Here is a 21,023-nt window from a genome sequence, read left to right on the forward strand (position 1 = left end):
GTTTTCTCTATATAGGTTATCAAAATTTCTTTTATTTTTTATTTTTAATCGCTATTGTAAATTTTTTAAAATTACGTTTTCTCACTGGTTAATACTGGTTTATAAAAAAAGCTCTTAGCTACCTGTTTTCTAGTTCTGACAATTCTTTGTTCAGGGGATTCTCTCAGTCTTGACAGAAAACCAATTGTTTGAGCTCCAGCCAATTAAAATTTCTCTTCTTCAGAAGAGAAAGCATTCTTTATTTTTGTCTTTTTGCATAGGCAAATACCTATAAGCCAAAAGAGGAAGATTATTGGCTCTAAAGAAGATGCCTCTAGTATTTTACCTTGGGCTGTTGCCATATTAAAAACACTTCTAGAGTAATTGTTTCCATATATTGAGGGGTTTTGAATATCAGGAATGATGATGAATTTTATGAAATATTTTAGAGGCATCTATTGAGATGCTTTTACGAATTTATTCCTTTGAGTACCGATTCGCTGAGCCGCTTCTCAGTAAATCACACTTGATAAGTTTTCTCCTGCACTATCGTAGCTTCCTTAGACCTGATTTGCATGTCTATGACAGCACCTGCAATTTCTGAAGAACTCCTACTTTTCAGACCCCACACACGAAAACTGAGTCCCGGGTCTTGTCCACGTTTGTCACAGTGGTCATTGTTCCTACTACCAGCCACCTTCCCCGACCCAAACTGCATCACCCCATACATGCGATTACCTACTTGTTCCTGGGGCACAGAGAACATGCAAAGCCCTCTTGTCAGCATCCTGGGGGCTTCTCTGTCTGACCTGGGTGGCCTTGGAGACCCCTTGACTAACCAGATCAGAGGCACAGGCCAAGGTGGGGTCTCCTTGTCCTGAGTGCCTGCTCCTGCTTCCCCTAACAATCCCTCCTCGAGTTACCTCCCATGTTTACTTTCATCTTGTGTGGATTCAACTATCAGACGCTTGATGGTGCTGTGAAGAGGAGACTCCATGTTTGTGAACCAAGGCGTCGGCAGATATGAATCAAAGGATGCAAGGTACGGAGGGTCACAAAGAACAGTTTCAGAGGAGTTGGAAGCATTCTGACCTTCTGAGCCCTGTCCCCTGTGCCAGCTGCCTCAGTGCTTACCTGGGGCCTTGAGTTCAGCATCGATGAAGGTGAGCAGCTCCTGGCAGATGCTGCAGTAAGGAACAGGCCAGGTCAGGAACCGGTGGTAGGTGCTGGCTGCCTTCAGAAGGAGATCCGAGTCTGGTGGGAAGTGTGGTGTCTAGGATGGAGGCAGGCAACAAGCAAAGAGATCCGGTGAGAAAAGGCTCAGATAGTCCCAAACAGCTTCTGCTCCCTTTCTAGAATATTCCACAAAAGACATACATTTCCTGGCAGCAGCGTGTCCCAGGACAGCGTCAGGTGGAACTGGAAGTTACCCACAGGGAGTGGGTTACAGATGGGCAAGATGGCACCCGGGGTGTCTCTACTGGGAGGGACTTGCTTTACCCAATGCTTGAGTGAGCCTCTCTGAAAGGCTGTCCCCTTACCGGTAAATGGTGCCATTGCTGACACTTGTTATGGATAATGGTCTTCAATGCCTAAACCACCTTTACTTAAATAGCCTCATTACAGGTAAATGTTTATTTTTTGAGGGTGGATTCAGTCAGTGTACACATTTGATGCCCCCTGTCTGGTGAACACAGGGGGTGATCACATTGGGTGAAACCGACCACTGGGGTGAAAAATGAGGTGGACATAGAATATCTCTTGTGGCCTGTGAACAGACAGTGACAGCAGTTCCTCCATGGGAGCCCAGAGATGCCAGGCACCATGGCGACCACATGGAGTCACTGGAAGCCTCTCATGGTGGCTGCTCTGAAGCCATCTAAGGGTTGAAACCCATTTCACATGCTGCTGCTTGACAGTTTCTCTCTCTGCTTATCTCCAGAGGTGTGAGGGCTCTGCCCCAGATAGAGGTCGCTCCTCCCCCTCCTCCCTCACCTCTCGTATCCTGGCCCACCCGGACTTACACAAAGAACAGTGGAATAGAAGAGCAGGGCCAGCGGAGTGAGCAGGTCGTAGGTGCCCTTCTCCTGGACCTGTGGAGAGGAGGAGAAGGGGAATGAGACTCATTCACAGGGTCCAGGGCTCCGTGAGGCAGAATACAGTGGTTCTTCCTTATTCTAGCCTTTCTTTCTTTTTCTTTTTTTTTTTTTTAAGTGAAAAGTAGTGCAATCACATGACAAACATTTGGAAAATGGATGTAAACGAAAACACTCACAATTTCCCCTCCCAAACCCAACCACAGCTGTTTCAATGTCCCTCTCCTGATGCCTTTTTTGCCCTATGTATTTTTTCTTTTTTTTTTAAATTTTATTTTAAGTTCTGGGATCCATGTGCAGAACGTGCAGGTTTGTTACATAGGTATACACGTGCCATGGTGGTTTGCTGCACCCATCAACCCGTCATCTAGGTTTTAAGCCCCACATGCATTAGGTATTTGTCCTAATGCTCTCCCTCCCCTTGTCCCCCATCCCTGACAGGCCCCGGTGTGTGATGTCCCCTCCCTGTGTCCATGTGTTCTCATTGTTCAAATCCCACTTATGAGTGAGAACATGCGGTGTTTGGTTTTCTGTTCCTGTGTCTGTGAAGCTACAAGCTGTGTGTACATTTTTACTCCTAATGTATTTTACATATAGTATTATAAGTAAATTTCTGTTTTACTATATGGTCTCTAAGACCAACTTTTTTCCCTTCTGGTTATACATTTACCTGTTATTTGTGTTATAAATATTTTTTCCAGTTGGTTGTTTGCCTTTTAATTTTATAAATATTTTTCATATACAGAAATTACAGGTGTTGATTTTTCCTTCATGGATTTTCGCTTTTGCATGCAAGGATCATGTAAATATTCATATATACTTTCTTATTTTCTTTGAAGCTTCGTTTTCTGAAATTGAAATATTTAGTCTGGGTGCAGTGGCTCATGCCTGTAATCTCAACACTTTGGGAGGCCGAGGCAGGCGGATCACTTGAGGCCAGGAGTTTGAGACCAGCCTGACCAACATGGCAAAACCCCATCTGTACTAAAAATACAAAAATTAGCCGGGCATGGTGGCGCACACCTGTAATCCCAACTACTCGGGAGGCTGAGCCTCTGTCTCAGAAAAAAAAAGGAGAAATATTTAATGCAACTAGAATTTCACCTGCTATATGGTGTCAGTTGGGGATCTCACTCTATCTTTTTCCAAATGTTTAGTCAATTTTCCCTAAACCATTTAATAAATCTTACTGCTGCAATTGTATCATATGTTAAATTTTGTTTATGCCCTTGGATAATATCTATCATTTTTAGCTGCATTATACTCCTTCTGGTAGACCTCCATAACTTATTAGTTTCTTTTTTTTTTGAGATGGAGTCTCACTCTGTCACCAGGCTGGAGTACAGTGGTGCAATATCGGCTCACTGCAACCTCAGCCTCCTGGATTCAACCAATTCTCGTGCCTCAGCCTCCCAAGTAGCTGAGATTACAGGACCCCACCACCACGCCCAGCTAATTTTTGTATATTTTTTTAGTAGAGATGGGGTTTCACCATGTTGGCCAGGATGGTCTCGATCTCCAGGCCTCGTGATCCGCCCGCCTTGGCTTCCCAAAGTGCTAGGATTACAGGCGTGAGCCACCATGCCTGGCATCTTATTAGTTTCATTGTGGACATTCAAGATTATTTTCTTGGTATTTTACATATTTTGCAATGAACACTATTATGCAGCAAAATTATCCTTTTTCTATAATTTGGATTATTTATCTAGAAAAGAGTTCAAGAAGTGGAGTCAACAGATCAAAGATATCAACATGTTTATAGACTTTCACAACCTTTGAGACATATTGTCATATTGCTTTCCAAAAGGATTTTGCCATTTATACTATCTATATATATAAAAGTACCATTTCACCATGCTCTTCCTGCATTGGTTTTTATCTTTTTTTAACAAAAAATAAAAAAGAGAGAGAGAGAGAAACAGGGTCTTGCTCTGTCACGTAGGCTGGAGTGCAGTGGCACGATCTTGGCTTACTGCAGCCTTGACCTCCTGGGCTCAAGCAATCCTGCCTCAGCCTCCCAAGTAGCTGAGAGTACAGGTGTGCACCACCACAACCGGCTACTTTTTGTATTTTTTGTAGAGACGAGGTCTTGCTATGTTGCCCAGTCTGGTCTTGAACTCCTGGGCTCAAGCATTTCTCCCACCTGAGTCTCTCAAAGTGCTTGGATTACAGGCACAAGCCACTGTACCTGGCCTTACCTTTTGTTTTTTAGCTAATTTGTTAGACAAAGTTTCTCTCATTATGGTTTTAATTTGCATTTATTTTATTATCGCTTTTTCATATTTGTTTACAACTTCTATTTATCCTTTTGTGAACTGCCTCTCTGATACAACCTACCATACCACATGCACACGTGCACACCACATGATTTAGAATTCATTGGTCAGAAAGTTTCTCGGTCCATTTTGGAACTCGTGGGGGTTGGATATACAGAGAAAGCCCCATTATGTCTTCTGTGCTAGATGAGCTCAGTAGGCTCAAATTTAGAATCCTCCTTCTCTTTACCCTTAATAGACAATGTGTCTACCAAGCCTTGCAGATCAGACCTTTCTAGGAGACCCTCCTCTATTGCTACACAGTGATCCGGACTTTCCATTTGGGTTTATATATTATGCACTCCAGAGGTGGTTCAGCTCTTCTGAGCTGGTTGGTTTATGATGAGGGAAAAAACTACCAGGTAAATAAAGCGGTCAGAACTGTAACCTTGGGCATCTTCTTACAGAGATAGGTAGCCGAGAGTGAAAGTGACATGTTTTCCAAATCACATGTATTTAAAATAATTAAAACACACACACACACACACACACACACACACACACACACCATAAAAGAGAATTCTTTATGAAAGAGCCCAAATCCTCTTTTGGGACTCACAGCTATTCTGGAACCCAAGCCCAGCTCAGCACTAAACACATTCCTCTTCTTTGTCATGAAAGCCATTGACTGAACTATGAGAGGAGGCCTCAGTTTACCTTTCCAATCAGTTTTCTCTTTCGTGTCTTTGTTTTTATGGACCTTTTTGAGGAAAGGAATTGGGTAAACTGTCTTCTCCCTTCCTAGTCTATACCTGGACTTACAAGCCATGTCTGTAGCTGAACTCAGGACCCTAGCTCGCATATGACGTGTTCTTACTGAATGCACCCCTTCTTAGAAATCTCTCATATGCAAGCACTACCGAAACACAAAACTCACAGGTTCCCAGGGCCTTTGCCAAGCCCCTCTGGAAGTCCAGGCACCCAGGAATGATGTTCTCTGGGACCTATTTCTCCACTCTACGAGGCCAACCCCAGCTCTGCCCTTCAATTCCTGACTCGCCCTCACCTCTCGGGTCTTCTGCAGGATCTGCTCAAGGAGGATAAGGAAGTGGCCCGGGTCCCTGCTGACCAGCTCCTGCAGGCTCCAGCAGTTCAGACACAGCCCAGCTGGAAAAGGAGAGAGAGGCAAGGGGTCAGTTCTGGTGTCTTCCGGCCACACTCAGGCAGGGGCTGTAAAGAAGGGGCATTTATGCTGGAACATTCTTCTGTGGTATTGCACTGGAACACTGTTTTTTTTTTTTTTTGAGACAGAGTCTTGCTCTGTCGCCAGGCTGGAGTGCAGTGGCGCGATCTCAGCTCACTGCAACCTCTGCCTCCCAGGTTCAAGCGATTCCCCTGCCTCAGCCTCCCAAGTAGCTGGGATTACAGGCACGTGCCACCGCACCCGGCTAATTTTTGTATTTTAGTAGAGATAGGGTTTCACCATGTTGGCCAAGATGGTCTCCATCTCCTGACTTTGTAATCCGCCCACCTCGGACTCCCAAAGTGCTGGGATTATAGGTGTGAGCCACTGCACCCGGCCTGGAACACTCCTTTCTAAAGTAAGTGAATCTAGGAGAAGATGCTGGATCAACACTCAACCCTACCATGCCCCATCAAGACATAATGACAAATTCCCTGTTCCTGCATATGCAACAGACACAAGGATTGGAGATGCGGGCTGGGAACCCCTTTAGAGGACAATAAGCTCACCACGACTCCGCTTCCTGTGGTAGCACCAGTTCTCCCACAACCTCTCCTGCCCTAGTTTCCTACAGTGGGTTCTGGTACCTATGAGTTGCAGGGAGGTTAGAACAGAGGCAGAAATTGCTGGAAGAATACAGAGAGAAGCCACGGTGAGTTCCATCCCAAGACGCAAGACTGAGTCTACAGCAGCCGTGGAGCTTCCCAGGAATGGCAATGGAGCCCAGGAAGGGGAAGCTAAATGAGTTCTATTTTAAAAGCTGCCATGAGCACTTTGTCACTCTGTAACTTCCCCAGACTGTCTTATTTTGTCCGTCTCTGTTTCTCTGCAGTCAGCAAGGGTAAACCCCTAAAAATTAAAGGGACGGCCTGGGGTGGAGGAGCGGGGAGGGCTGTGTGTACGTGTGTGTGGAGTGGGGAGTGAGAGCTGCAGGAGTGGACATGGATTGAACTTGAACTTCGTGGAGCTCAAGCTCCAGGACCTCTCACATGTACAGGCTCCTTCCAAAGTTCTGGAGGCTTCTAACAATGTGTCCATGTGGTCACAAGTTGTCAGAAAATTTGCGAAGGTCAGATATTTTTATATTCTTTTGCTTAACGATATCCCTCTCCCCAGCCCTATGAGCTTAGCCTCCATCAAAACCTGGGTAGCAAGCATGCAAGAAAACAACCATTTATTGACCACCTACTATGTGCCAGTACAGTGCTAGGCCTCTGAATACATTATCTTCGTTGAGGCTCCCACTGTCCCTTCAGAAAAGTGGTTCCATTGTTATTATTCCCATTTTGCAGACAAGGCAAGTAGGGCCAGGGTCCTGGGAGGATAAGTGGCCTGCGCAGGGTAGTAAAGCCAATGGGAGATAGCTTTAATCCAGGTCTGTCTCATTCCAAAGGCCAAGGACAGCCTCTCGGAGGAAGCAACATTTGAGCTGAGACCTGGATGAGAAGGAGCCAGCTATGTGTAGTTCCCAGGGAAGAGTTCCAGGCAGCAGGTGCAAAGCTGCTGAGGTAGGGAGGGACCAGGTATGTTCAAAGAGCACTGGGTGGCTACTCACAGAGAAGTTAGGGAGGCCAGTGAGATATGGGGCATGAGAAAGCTCTACAAGCATAAGGAATTATTACAGCCAGGTGCCAGCCTTCAGAGACACAACTGCCTGGGACTGCGGACACCCTATTTTTTAGTCCTGGGAGGTGGGAAACATAGAGACCTCCTGCTCTCTGCAGCTCTGCTGAGTTTTCCCTTATTCTATAGGGAAGAGGAGGATGGGACTATGAGGGAACTAGAAACAAACACACAGGAGAATTCTGGGGAGAGGTGCCTGTGAATTCCCAGCTGCTTTTTCAGAATCAGCAGTTGTGGTTTTCTAAGCAGATTCGACGGATTCTTCCAGAAGCAAAAGGCAGCCAGCCCTGAGTAGGATGAGGAAGATGCCGTGGGATAAGGGAGAAAGCGCCAGATACTGAGGTCTAAGCATATCAAGTGCTGTGCCGGGCACCTGCCCAGGAGAAGCCTGGGGCTTGCCCAAGTCACACAGACAGGGTTTGACCTAGAATTTGCCAGCTTCCATGCCTGGCCCAGTGCCCACCGTGGCCCCTGAGGCTTCCTTGAGCCCTCAAACTCCTCCCCGGCTCCCTCGGACCTACCTGACCAGGAGGTGGAGCGGCGGCTGAGGCTGAGTCCGTGCAGGCAGCGTTCCAGGGCATGCTGGATGCGGTCCTCCGTGCATGTCGTGCCCCCTGGCTGCATCCTGGGTCATCGCCTGCATGGGGGACAGACACCGGTCAGCTTGTCGAGCTCCTTTCCCAGAGAGCACCTGGTCCAGTAAAAACAACGGGTGCTCACAGTGCAGCACGATCAGCCCAGCCCAGCTATATAGCTCAGGTGCCGTGGAAACAGCACCAGGGGCCTTACAGCTGCCTCCAGGGTAGGAATGGCATCTGGAGGGCCACATCTGAGTGGCAGGACAGAGCACCCCTGCAGCAGAACAGGACAGAGGTGTGGGAAGTAAGGGGTCAGGGATGGGAGCAGAGAGGTGGAAAGGAACCTGCCTTTCCCACTGGGCGGTAGGCAGAGTCGCCAAGTACCCAGGGAGTGGTCAGACCCCAGTGCGCTGGGCAGGAAGACCCTGAGGGGAAAATCAGAATCACTCGGAGGACTTTTTCTGAATTTCCAGGGCTGTGTTTTCCAAACCTCCAGGGATGGGGCAGGGAGCGTGTTCCTGATGAGAGGACCACAGCAACTCCCTCAATATGCTAGGAGGGAGCTCCTTCTGATTGGGTGCCCAGGTCCCAGGCATCTGTTTCCTTTCTGCCCTAACCTCCACTTTTGCCATTTTTCTTTCCTTCCCCTGGGGCTTGGCAATGTTACCTGCCATTCAAAGACCTTCTCTGCCCTCCTTCCTCAATCTACTGAGGAGAATCCAAGGGGTGCTTAGCTGAGCTGGAAGGCCACTGAAGTGGGAATTTCAGGAGGGTTTTAGCCCCATATGGGGAACTGAGAGCCCCCAGCAGGGCCAGCCCAGCTTCTTAGTTATGTATGAGGGCTCCCGGGTCTCTGGGGAAGCCACAGAAGGTGGTTTGGCCAGTGATTAAGCCTGGCTCCAGCATCCGACAGACTCACACTCAAACCTGGACTCTGATATTTGCTAGCCATGTGACTTTGGGCAAATACTTTAACTTTTCCAAACTTCCATTGACTTATCTGTAAAATGGGATGACAATGGTGCTAACCTCATGGGGCTCTTGGGAAGATAAAATGCTGTAGCAGATGCGCTGAGTAAGCTTCCAGCACGCGAGAGCTGTCCTGCTACAGTCATTGCCATCATCGCCCCTGGCCTCAGGGGATGTCACCGCACTCACCCCTTCTGGGCAGACCCCTTCACTGGTCAGTCAGGCCAGGCCATAGAGCGATGCCGAGAAAGCTGCAGTGCAGCTCTGGAAGCCAGAAGAGGAAGCACAGAGCTCAGAGCTAAGCCATGCAAATGACATACAAAGAGAGATAAAATCCTAACCTGGGTTCAGCTGCGCGGCTAGAGTATTCAACTTACGGAGGCCCCACACAGGCAAATCCTCCTGCCTCCCAGCTTGGGAGGCACCACTCGCCGAGTGAAAACTAAGCCCTTTGTGAGCTCTCCAGTATCCTTTCACAGTGTCTGTGGTAGGCTATGCATTCCAAAGCCGGACAGTGCAGCAGTGGGTACGGGTTCACTGACTGTCTGCTATGTGCCAGGCACTAGCGGAGACTAGAGGAGACAGCAGTGAACCAGGCAGCTGTGCTCCTTGGTGGGAGACACAGACACTGAGCAATGGAACAAAGAAAGACGTGATTCCAGGAAGTGAAACATGCTGTAAAGGATGGTGCAGGGAGTGGGACAAGTGGGGACCCCCCTCCAGGGTGTTGGGAGGTCAGGGAGGCCTCTCTGAAGAAGGGACATTTAGGCTGGATGAAGAAGCCAGGACAAGTGAGGGGGAAGAGTATTGGAGAAAGGGGAGCCAGCCCATGCCACGGTCTGGGTGCAGGAATTAGCTTCCTGAGGACCTGGACCCAGGAGTACAGGCCAGGGTGATGGGCTGGCCCAGGACACAGACTAACCCATTAGGTCCCATGCCTTCTGGCTGTGGAGGTGAAGAGCTGAGCTCAGAAAACCTTTCACGGGTGGCTGGGTGTGGTGGCTCATGCCTGTAATCCCAGCACTTTGGGAGGCCAAGGTGGGCGGATCACTTGAGGTCAGGATTTCGAAATCAGCCTGGCCAACATGTTGAAACCCCATCTCTACTAAAAAATATTTTAAAAAATTAGCCAGGCGTGGTGGCAGGCGCCTGTAATCCCAGTTACCCGGGAGGCTGAGGCAGGAGAATCGCTTGAACCCGGGAGGTGGAGGTTACAGTAAGTCGAGATCACACCGCTGCACCCCAGCCTGGGTGACAGAGCGAGATTCCATCTCAAAAAGAAAAAAAAAGAAGAAAACCTTTCATTGGTGACTGAAGACCTTGGGTGTGTCCATTAGCAGCACCTGGATGCCCAAAGACATCCTGAGGCCCTTCCATGTGATTTTTACAGTTGCCTTTGGACCTTCTGTTTAATACCTCCACAGGTAGCTCAGGCAGTGAGTCCACCAACCCTGAGCCAGACTGGGCAGACCCCTCCCTGACCTGGGATTGTGCCAGCACCTGGCATGGATGAGCATCTGTGGGGACTGACACCTGTGATGAGGCCTTATCTTTCTGCCTCCCATGGCAGCCCGACCACAAGACCCTCTGGAGGTGGGTCCTATTCCAGCTCAGGGCTAACGGCACCTGCTGGAGGAGGTAGAACACCAGGCACCTTCACATGGATGAGCCTGGGGCACAAATGGCTGGCCCAGATGTCATCAATGACCCTTTGTCCTCACAGGCTGATTTCTCCCAGGTTACCCCCAGGGCAGGTTCTTGGAGGGAGCTCAGAGGCCTCCCCAGCAAGTCCCTCATTTTACAGAAGGGGAGGCTGAGGCCTAGTGAGGATAAGGGGCTTGTTCCAAGGCAGCTGGGAGACAGTTGACACTGGCATAAACAGACAAGGGGATCAGGGAGGACTTTTTATTTTCAAACTGTGACTGAGACCCAATTCTAGGGAAAAAAGGTGCTAAATGCTCTGCATTCTAAAGTTCTAAGAGCCACGGAGTATTGTCAAGGACGTGGGCGCAACCACCCTGGTGGGCTTGCTGGGAGGTGTCAGTCCAGAACCAGCACAGCGACCCGCCAATCCCTGTCATTATAAGATTGGGAAGAGAAAAAGGGTTGTCAACCATTCTGGAAGGTCCTTCCTGCTCTCCGCAAAGCCGAGGGCAGAAGGCTTTCAGAGAAGTCCTGACACAGACTGGAATGCCCAAAGCTGAGGGTGCTGCCCTTTGTTCCTCGGGTCACTATCTACTCAGCCAGCAAACTCACTCGCCTGCTCCTGTGCTGTCTGTGAGCCATGGCAGGGCGGAGACAAGGGGCAGAGGGGGCATCTTGCAGACCCACTGTTGGACAAGTCAACAGCTCCAGATTGGGGTGAAGGGTGGAACAAAAGTGGGGCTTGAGCCAGTTTGTTGTTACTTTTCTAGAGGGCCACCAGCAGCATGAGGGAAACCTATCAGAAGGAGGCTGAAGGCTGGACCAATTTTGCAGGAAACTGGATGGGGCAGGTTAAAGATGGGAAATTGGTGGCACAGAGAGGTTAAACAGCTTGCCTAAAGTCACACAGCTAGGAGATGGCAAAGCCAGGGTATAAACCCAGGGAGTCTGGGGTTTCAACCACTAGAATACATTGCCCCTCAGCACAGTCGGAGGCAGTTACTGGAAGAAAATTAAAACCAATTCATGTTTCTACTTCAACAAGTGAAGACTTGATTTTGCTTTAAGAGGTAGGCTGGGCATGTCTGTAATCCCAGCACTTCGGGAGGCTGAGGCGGGTGGATCACCTGAGGTCAGGAGTTCGAGACCAGCCTGGCCAACATGAGGAAACCCTGTCTCTACTAAAAATACAAAAAATTAGCTGGGTGTGGTGGTGCACACCTGTAATCACAGCTACTTGGGAGGCTGAGACATGAGAATGGCTTGAACCTGGGAGGTGGAGGTTGTGGTGAGCCAAGATCATGCCAGCCTGGGTGACAGAGAAAGACTCTGTCTCAAAAAAAAAAAAAAAAAAAAAATCTAGACTCTCAGTTGCTGGGGAGCCCCACCACATCTATCTACACCAGCTGCCCCACACAGCCCTGCATCCTCCAGAGAAAGGGCCAAGGCTCACAGGAGTGTGTGCCAGAGGGGATACCGAGCAACACTCTCTCGGAGTCCACCGGTGATGACTGGGGTGGCTTACGGAGCCCAGGCGTCTCTAGCCTGGAGCATGTCCTGAACCGTGTGATCTGGGTTTTAAGACCCCTCTGCCCAGCCCCTGCTGCGATGGCCAAGCTGCTTATGCCATGAAGCAGGAGTGAGTCATCCTGCTCACTCATTACGTGTCCCACACTGTAATGGATGCAAACACAAGATGCAAATGAATGTTCTCAGCCAACACCACTTCTGCACACTCCTGTCCTTAACGGGGCAGAACACAGTGCCATGGGGCTGCTGCTAGCACACCCCGCCCAATGCCTGACTGCCCATGGCTTCTCTTTCTCATTCTGGGGCCGCCTGTGACTTTCCCATCTCCTGGCCTCAGTGTGCCTCTTCCCCCCAACCCCGCCCTGCTCAAGGGACACATCAAAACCTTCTCCACGGAAGGGCAGGATACCCTCAGGCACTGGTGAAATTCTGGTGTGCCAGCCTCCCTGGCATTCCAAGGCTTTTTCGAGCTCGCCCCAAGTTCTTCTCAGAGGCAGGACTTGCCCAAGTCACTAGCGCCTGGGAGCCTGAGAGACGGGGAGAGGGAGCCCAACCAGGGGACCCTCAGCTGAGCTGCCCTGGGGGTTAACCCAGCACACCGGGCTCAGCACCCAGCCCTTTGACACGCTCATTTCCGTCTGAGTCAGTCATCAGCTGTTTCTTATGACTTGTCAGCAGAACCTCACGGCTTTGGGGCAGAGGTGGGGGGGAAGACAGTGACACCCGCTCTCCCAGCATGATGCCTTTTCTCAAAAGCTGGGCAAGCAGGGCCTGGCTTCCCTGGCACCACCCTCCCAAGCCCCCTCCCTATCTTGTTGAGAGGAGCTCCCATTGTAAAATTCCAGCTGCTGCTGGGAATGCCGCCCCCACTCCCCCCGCACCCGCCAGCAATTCCCCTGCCAGTGGTGAGGTGGTGTTGAAATATCCAACAACAGGGCCTTCCCCCATCTCCAAGTTCCTCTTCTGAGCCAGCGAAGAGGACTCATAGTCCTTGCTGGGGACCCTGCATGGGGCAGAAAGGCCTGGAGTTGGGGTGGGTTGGTGGGACCCCAGAGGGCACAGAGAGAGCCAGTCCTGCTTCCACTTTTTCTTCCCATGTTGACAGGACGCCATGATGTGGAGGGCTCATCTTCCCTCTGGTACAGGGCTGGTCAGAGGAGGCGTAGGGTCTGCCTGGGTCCAGCTTCCTGAGGCAGCCCATGATGGGGCAGGGAGGAGAGCCTCTTGGGGGTTTCTAAATAGTAATGAAGGGAGGAGTTAGAGGGCCCGCATCTCATATGGAGGGGGCCTCCAGGTTCTGGCTGGCTCTCCACACTGCTTTCCTGGTGTTCTGGAATATTCTAGGCCCATGCAATCCTGGGCTGACCCAGCCTGCTTCTGTCCTGGATGACTCCTCCCTCTCCTGCTTTCTACCCTCCGAGCCTTGACTCTCCCTTCTCTGCCCCACTCCTTTCCTCATGCCTTCATAAGGCAGAATCTCCACTGTGACCTAAGTAAAAGAATTCTTCCCAACACAGGAAGGATACACCAGAAATTAAGGAGACTGGTTAGTTACTATGGGAGGTGGAGGTGAGAAAAGGGTGGATAGGATCAAGGAATGAAACTGGAGATGAGGGAGGAGCAGCACTTCTCCGAGGATTATCTGTGTGTATAGCTTTAACGCTTAGAACCGTGGCGATATTTTACATATCCAAAATTAAATAAATAATCGAAATCAACCAGGATATGGGGGCAGGGGACCAAAAATGGGAGACAAGCAATAACAAATTAACCTAACTGTATGATCAATTACTAACATAACCACACTGAGTGGGATAGGGAATAAAAGCGCTAACCTCAGTAACTTTGTAAAATGGTACTTTGACTGGATACTGGTCAAAGACAAAAATAAACACCATAGACAAATACTGTTTTCCAGTTATTAAATATGTTTCTCATATGAATGTGAGTTAAAAATTCTAAAAGTTCAGGGCTGGGCATGGTGGCTCACACCTGTAATCCCAGCACTTTGGGAGAACAAGGCGGGTGGATCACCTGAGGTCAGGAGTTCAAGACCGGCCTGACCAATATGGTGAAACCCTCTCTACTAAAAATACAAAAATTAGCTGGGCATGGTGGTGTGCGCCTATAGTCCCAGCTACTCAGGTGGCTGAGACAGAAGAATTGCTTATACCCAGGAGGCGGAGGTTGCAGTGAGCTGAGATTATGCCACTGCACTCCAGCCTAGGTGACAGAGCGAGACTCCATGTCAAAAAAAAAAAAAGAAAAAGAGAAAAACCTGAAAGTTCTTTATGTGTACACTAGGATTAGACAAATAAGTGAATAAACCATAGATAATGAGAGCTAAAGAAAGAAGTGACAAATAAAGAAGGGGAAGGCTGGAATGAACCTTGTGGAGTTGGACCAGACTTGAAAGAATCAGCATGAACTCATAGTTTTTAATGTATATACACATAGATACATATAGAAAAATTTTTAAAAGATGTATGTGCTTGGATTAATACACATACATACATTTTCTAGTTCTGTCTACAGAGAAAGCCCAGAGGCAATGACATCCCAGTAGCAACAAGCACACCTAGTGCCCAGGTCTGGGTTTCTAAATACCATTCTCCAATAAAAGGAACCAGAGCTCCTTAGAGACATGGCTGATCCTAGGACTGAAACAGGAAATATACAACATAAACCCAGCACATCTTGTAGTGGCAAAAAATAAGTCAATATTTGAAAAACCATGGAGAGTGTCAAAAGGACATAGGGTCTAACCTGAAGGAGCTTCCAATGGCCACAGCTAGGACAATTTGAATGAACAAAGAAAGTGATGAATTATAACTCATAGAATAAAATAAATACCCATGAGTCTATAGATAATTATAGATAATTAAATGTTATAGATAATTGAATAAAAACATAAATGGAGGAGAAATGATGGCCGTCTTTACAAAAGAATTCCAATTAATAATGTGAGAGGAATGAGAGAAATAGAAAATTGTCACTAGGCAAACACCATGGTAATAATTGTAGATCCACTGATGAATGCTAAAAATCTGTTAGTGAAAATCTTTGGAGAAATAGGACATTTGTATAGCCTCAAAGTATTTCCCCCAAATAATTACCACTTATAAAGGGGAAAACAAGAACTTCTCACTGGAGAAACCCAGCAGACAGCACATTAACCATATGATCAAGGTTAACATGACCAGCAATAAGCTATATCAGCATCATGTATCCCCTGCTGTAATGCACTGAGAAGGCAAGGACATGTCACTTCTTTGTTTTTGTTTTTGTTTTTGCCAAAAACACATAACTACAATCATGAGAAAACACCATTCAAAACCCAGTTTGGAGACATTCTATATGGTGATTATTCACCATATAGACATTCACTATGGGGAGTCCTCACCAAAGTGTTCAGGTCATCAAAGATAAGGAAAGACAGAGGACTATCACAGATTGGTGGAGACTAAGGAGACACAAAGGCTAAATGCAATGTGGGATCCTGTACTGAATTGTGGAACAGAAAGAGAATATTAGGGGGAAAATACGCTAAGATTCAAATGAGGTCTGTCGTTTAGTTAATAGTACTCTGTTAGTGATCATTTCCTGGTTTTGACAACTGCACCATGTTTATGTAAGTTGTTAATTAGAGGAAGCTGAGTGAATGGTAGACATGGCTCTAAGATCTTTTATATATTTCCATAGCCTTATGCCCTTTCAGTATCTTTCCAGGCAGTTATCAAATGATTCCCTACCTTACATGAACTTCTTTAACATTGCTATTTCTTCTGTAGTCACAGTGGACCAGTGCAGGGCTGGCTGCCTCAAAATCCCCCAACCTGAAGTTCCTAAACTGGGGCTGAGAATTTCTGGGGCTCTGTGGGGGGATTTAAGGGCTGTCTTTGAGAATGTTCAAGTTATGTTTTCACTTTAATGTCAGTCTAGATACAGTTCATAGTTCATATATTCTCGAACATCTTGATGACCACCTCATGACTAAATGTTACCAGATGTCTGTGCCCAGTTTGCATTTGTGTCATACTGTGTTGGTGTCACCTAAAAGGACAGGGCACACCATGTGTGTGCTTGGGATCTGCAAGAGCTCAAGGTTAAGCACAATGAGTTAACATAGGCAAATGTGTGGAAACATTCCTGGTGCATAACAAACGCTCAATATATGTTTTCTGTTAGCTATCAGAGTTTCCCTCCTCTCCTCTCCTCTCTTTCTTTCTCTTTTTTTCTTTTTCTTTTCTTTTCTTTCTTTTTTTTTTTTTTTTTTGACAGAGTCTTGCTCTTTTGCCCAGGCTGGAGTGTAGTGGCGTGATCTTGGCTCACTGCAGCCTCCGCCTCCCAGGTTCAAGCAATTCTCTTGCCTCCCGAGTAGCTGAGGTTACAGGCATGCACCACCGTACCAGGCTAATTATTCTACTTTTAGTAGAGATGGGGTTTCATCATGGTGGCCAGGCTGATCTCGAACTCCTGACCTCAAGTGATCCGCCTGCCTCAGCCTCCCAAAGTGCTGGGATTACAGGCGTGAGCCACCGCGCCCGGCCCAGAGTGCTTTCTTAACACACACATCTCAGCTGCCCAACTCTTGATGTCTTCGGGACTAGGCCAAGAAATAAAACACCCCCTGTGTGATTCTCATGCACAGTTAGGCTTGGAAAGTCATGCTTTTTATTTTACACAAACATGCACACAGGCATGTGCACACACATGCATACACACACACACTTGACTCTAAGACTAGGAAGGCACCTTAGGTACCATTTAGTACAACATTCCCACTCTACAGATAGGAAAACAAAAGCTCTGAGTGGTGAAGGGACTTGCCCAGATTAGACAGCAGTAAATCTAAGTAGAATCTGAGCCTGGAACAAAGGATAATCATGCATCCTCCTGCTTAGATGAGGATCGCACTCTCCTTGCTGCCCAGCAGTGGGTGACTTCAGCTGCTCTTCTCAAGGCTATTTTTGGAATCCCTTTTCAAATTTCTTCCAGAGTTATTGGTTTGTTCAGGTATTGAACTTTATGTGTCAACTTTGCAAATTTAGGTTTTCTGACAATATCATTCACTTTAATCAAGATTTTAAAGTTAATTAGCAAGAATCAGAAATTCCTATATAATTTTTACAATTACTTCTGTAATTTTAGCCCTTCTTTTAATGTAACATGTTTTCTTTTAAAATATAGATCCATATTTGTATTAAGTATATTTTTTCTTTTTTCTTTTTCTTTTTTTTTCTTTTTGAGACGGAGTTTCGCTCTAGTCGCCCAGGCTGGAGTGCAATGGTGCAATCTTGGCTCACTGCAACCTCTGCCTCCCAGGTTCAAGCTATCCTCCTGCCTCAGCCTCCCGAGTAGCTGGGATTACAGGCATGCATCACCACGGCTGGCTACTTTTTGTACTTTTAGTAGAGATGGGGTTTCACCATGTTGGTCAGGTTGGTCTCAAACTCCTGACCTCAGGTGATCCACCCGCCTCAGCCTCCCAAAGTGCTGGGATTACAGGCATGAGCCACTGCACCCAGCCTGTATTAAATATTTTATACTTCTTCATAGTTCTTTAAATGTTTTTGACATTTACATTAAATGTAATAACTGTGATAACAGCAGTATTTTTGGACAGTGGCTTTAAGTTTCATTTATTTTATTACTCACTGTTTTGATTTGTACCCTACCATTCCTATTTATAAGTTCTTTATTTTGGTTCATGTCTTGCTCAGCTCGAGTATTTCGAGTAATTTCAGGACAGATATGTGGGTGAGGTACTTTCTGAGACTTTATATGTCATGTGTCATTCATTCTGGCTCATTAATTATAGCTTTGCCAATTATAGAATTGGCATAATTCTTAATTTTTCACCCTCGAAATGTTCATAGAAACCCAAGAAAATCAACTGAAAAATGGTCATACCAAAGAACAGAGTTAGGTAAAGTGGTTAGGCACAAATTAATATAGAAATCAATATTATCTAACTATGCAAATAAATTATGTTGGGGAAACAAGATTCCACTTCTCACAGCAACAAAAGTAATACAAATTTTTTTAAAAACTTTAAAAATATGCAAGATTTTTATAAAGAAAATGTTTGAGGGACACAAAAAAGCAAAAGTAAATGGAAATACATATTCTGTTGTTAGGAAGATTCAATACCATAAAAAATTAATTCCAAAAGGATCAAAGATCTAAATGTAAAGTGCTAAAATTATAAAACTCTTAGAAGAAAAATTGGGGGAAGCTTCATCACATTGGATTTGTCAAAGATTTCTTGGATATAACACCAAAAGCACAGGCAACAAAAGAAAAAATAGTTAAATATTAAAATTTAAAACTCTGTGCATTAAAGGATACAATCAACAGAGTGAAAAGGCAAGCCACGGAGTGGAAGAAAATATTTGCAAATCATATATCTGATTAAGGGCTACCATCTTGAATATATAAAGAACTCCTATATAACTCAACAACAAAAACAAACCACCCGATTTGTTCATTCTCCATGAGTTTCAGCCTGGAGAATAGGAAGGAAGGAGGGAAGGAGGGAAGGTGGGAGGGTGAGAGAGAAGGAGGGAGGGAGGAAGGAAGAAAAGGAGGAAGGTAATTATTGAGTGGCTGATCTGTGTCAGGTACTATGTTGGGCGCTTTCACTTAGTTTGATAATCATAATTGATTATCAAATTGATTATCAAATTATCAATCCCCATTATCTTGGGGATTAACATTCGGTTAATCCCCAAGACACTGATTACTTAGTTTGACAATCATAATCACCCTGTGACATTATCATAATTATTCACATTTCCTGCACCTCAGGGAGGGTAAGCCATTTATTCACTCAAGTTCTTATGGTCACAATTCCTATGGCCCAAGCTTGAAGTCCGTGCAAAGTTGGCGTGACTCTCAAAGCCCGTGTTCTTTCCTATGTCGTGTTCATAGGAAGTCATTTCTACTGGTTTCTAGACACTTAAAGGGCTGAGCATACTGTTTCATCTCAGTGTTGTAATTTGAGGCTTCCAGGGAAGACGTCTTGCATAAAAATTGGCTGAGTTTCCATTGTTAGTGATTCATTCTCCTTGGGTTAGTGCTGTTCACTTCCTCTGTCCTAGCTTATTTTTCAAGATGTAAGATTCTTGGAGGATGATTTAGCCACCAGATGAGTCTATTACAGCAGTGACGGTAGCTAGTGGGCAGGAGAAGGACTCTGGGGCCAGGAGAGGGAGGAAATGTGAAAAGGTAGGTGGACATGGCATGGAGGTCCAGGGAAGGCAGAAGATGAAGTAGAGATGTACCAAAAGAAAGAAACACTGAAGAAGCAGAGGCAAGACTGCCCACTTCCCCCCAACTTTGTTCAAGCCCTTCTTTACCAAGGAAGGGGCACAGAAATGCTTGGGAAGACCACAGTTGTGGTCAAGACCAAGAAGATATGGGATGAGGATGAAGGAGGGGAAGGAGAAAGACGCTAACGTGTACACAGCACTGACCCTGGGCCAGATACCATGCTTAGGGCTTGAAGCACATGATCTCATTTATTTTGAGCTACTCTAGAACACTCTGAACTTGCAGAGATGAGGAAGTTCAGCTCCTGTTAGCTAAAATACTTTCTCAAGGACATACGGATAGCACAGAGAGGATTTGAACTGAGGTCTATCTGGTCCACTCTTCCCAGGTAGAGTACCAAAAAGACAATAGGATGTACAATATCGCCTTTTCATATAATAATTTTAATAATAGCAGCTAATAGGAATTGAAAGCTTACTATGTGGCAGGCACCATTCTAGGTGTTTCTATGAATGAAGTCATTAAATCCATGTGAGGTAGACACTCCTTACCCCCATTTTACCGATGAGGAGACTGCGGTACAGAGCATTCTCTCAGCTGGTAAATAAAGTATGCTCTAGGCAATTTAGCTTCTCCATGCAAGTAAGAGCAGCTATACTGGAGCCAGGGGTGGGCAAACTGAAATTACTGCCAAGCTGGGAAACCAGAGGAAGACTATAACAATAAAATAAGGAATAAGCTCCAGGCAGCAACCGAATTCTTTGGGCGCCTGGGCTAAACCATGGGCACTTACACTGGAAACTGTTTAATCCTGCCACCTTTAAATACAGAGCCCATCTTAATGGTTAGCCAATGTGCACAGGAGAATAAAGCAGCAAATGAATGTAAACGTAAAAACTCAAGAAAGGCCAATTACACATATATTGGCAGCTTTCTGGTTTTTCTGGATGTGGAAAAAGACTGCGGTTGTGACATTGCACCCTTCCCTTCCCTTCCCCTCCCCTCTCCTCCCCTCCCCTCCCCTTCCCTTCTCTTTTCAAGACAGGGTCTTGCTCTGCCTCCCAGGCCGGAGTGCAGTGGTGTGATCATACCTCACTGCAGCCTTCTGGATGTGGAAAAAGATTGCGGTTGTGACATTGCAGCCTTCCCTTCCCTTCCCTCCCATCCCCTCCCCTCCCCTCCCCGCCACTTTCCCCTTCCCTTCCCTTTCCTTTTCAAGACAGGGTCTTGCTCTGCCTCCCAGGCCAGAGTGCAGTGGTGTGATCATACCTCACTGTAGCCTTGACCTCCTAGGCTGAAGCGATCCTCCTGCCTTAGCCTCTCAAGTAGCTGGAATTACAGGCACATGTCACAAAGCCTGGCTAATTTTTTTTTTTTTTTTGTAGAGGTGGGGTTTCACCATGTTGCCAGGCTGATCTTGAACTTCTGAGCTCAAGCAATCTGCTGGCTTCGGCCTCCCAAAGTGCTGGGATTACAGGCATGAGCCACCTTCAGCCTGACACAGGCTGCTCACTTTCTACAGATAGAATCATTTCTAGTTTGTAAGACAGATATGAATATTTCATAGTTTTGGGCAAGGAAGATTTTTCTCCTTCCAGAACACTGTAACTTCTAGATGCTTTACTATCAGAATAAGTTTGGAGTAGACTGGTCCAATCCATTATCTTTTCCCTTGCACAGCTTTTCTTCTCTTCCAGAGTGATAAACCATTTACCACCCGGTCTTCTCTCCATTAATCCGACAGTAGGTCATTGTTCTCAGACATGGGCACACCCATCTTCTTTAGTCTCCTTTTTACTCTCTTTGAACTCTTGCTCAATTATGCAAGAAA

The 21,023-nt window shown here is 46.6% G+C and overlaps 1 protein-coding gene across 11 annotated transcripts in view; it reads right to left on the reverse strand.

Moving 5' to 3' along the window:
• Window positions 1–21,023, reverse strand: part of PIK3R5 (phosphoinositide-3-kinase regulatory subunit 5) — an 86,623-nt gene that overhangs the window by 24,451 nt on the left and 41,149 nt on the right. For 2 of the 11 annotated variants that reach the window (XM_054535419.2, XM_054535417.2), the window contains exons 1-6: window positions 10,244–20,224; window positions 7,718–7,833; window positions 6,083–6,199; window positions 5,397–5,497; window positions 2,004–2,072; window positions 1,114–1,252 (exon numbers count right to left, since the gene is read on the reverse strand). In XM_054535419.2, the coding sequence (XP_054391394.2) occupies window positions 1,114–1,252; window positions 2,004–2,072; window positions 5,397–5,497; window positions 6,083–6,199; window positions 7,718–7,820 (529 nt within the window). In that variant the 5' untranslated portion in view covers window positions 7,821–7,833; window positions 10,244–20,224. Of the gene's footprint in view, window positions 1–1,113; window positions 1,253–2,003; window positions 2,073–5,396; window positions 5,498–6,082; window positions 6,200–7,717; window positions 7,834–8,803; window positions 9,746–10,243; window positions 20,225–21,023 lie in introns of those variants that run through there. The other 9 variants (XM_054535418.2, XM_054535416.2, XM_054535422.2 and 6 more) reach the window with 6 other exon arrangements.

Source organism: Pongo abelii, chromosome 19 (assembly GCF_028885655.2).
Source record: "Pongo abelii isolate AG06213 chromosome 19, NHGRI_mPonAbe1-v2.0_pri, whole genome shotgun sequence".
NCBI classification, from domain to species: Eukaryota; Metazoa; Chordata; class Mammalia; order Primates; family Hominidae; genus Pongo; species Pongo abelii.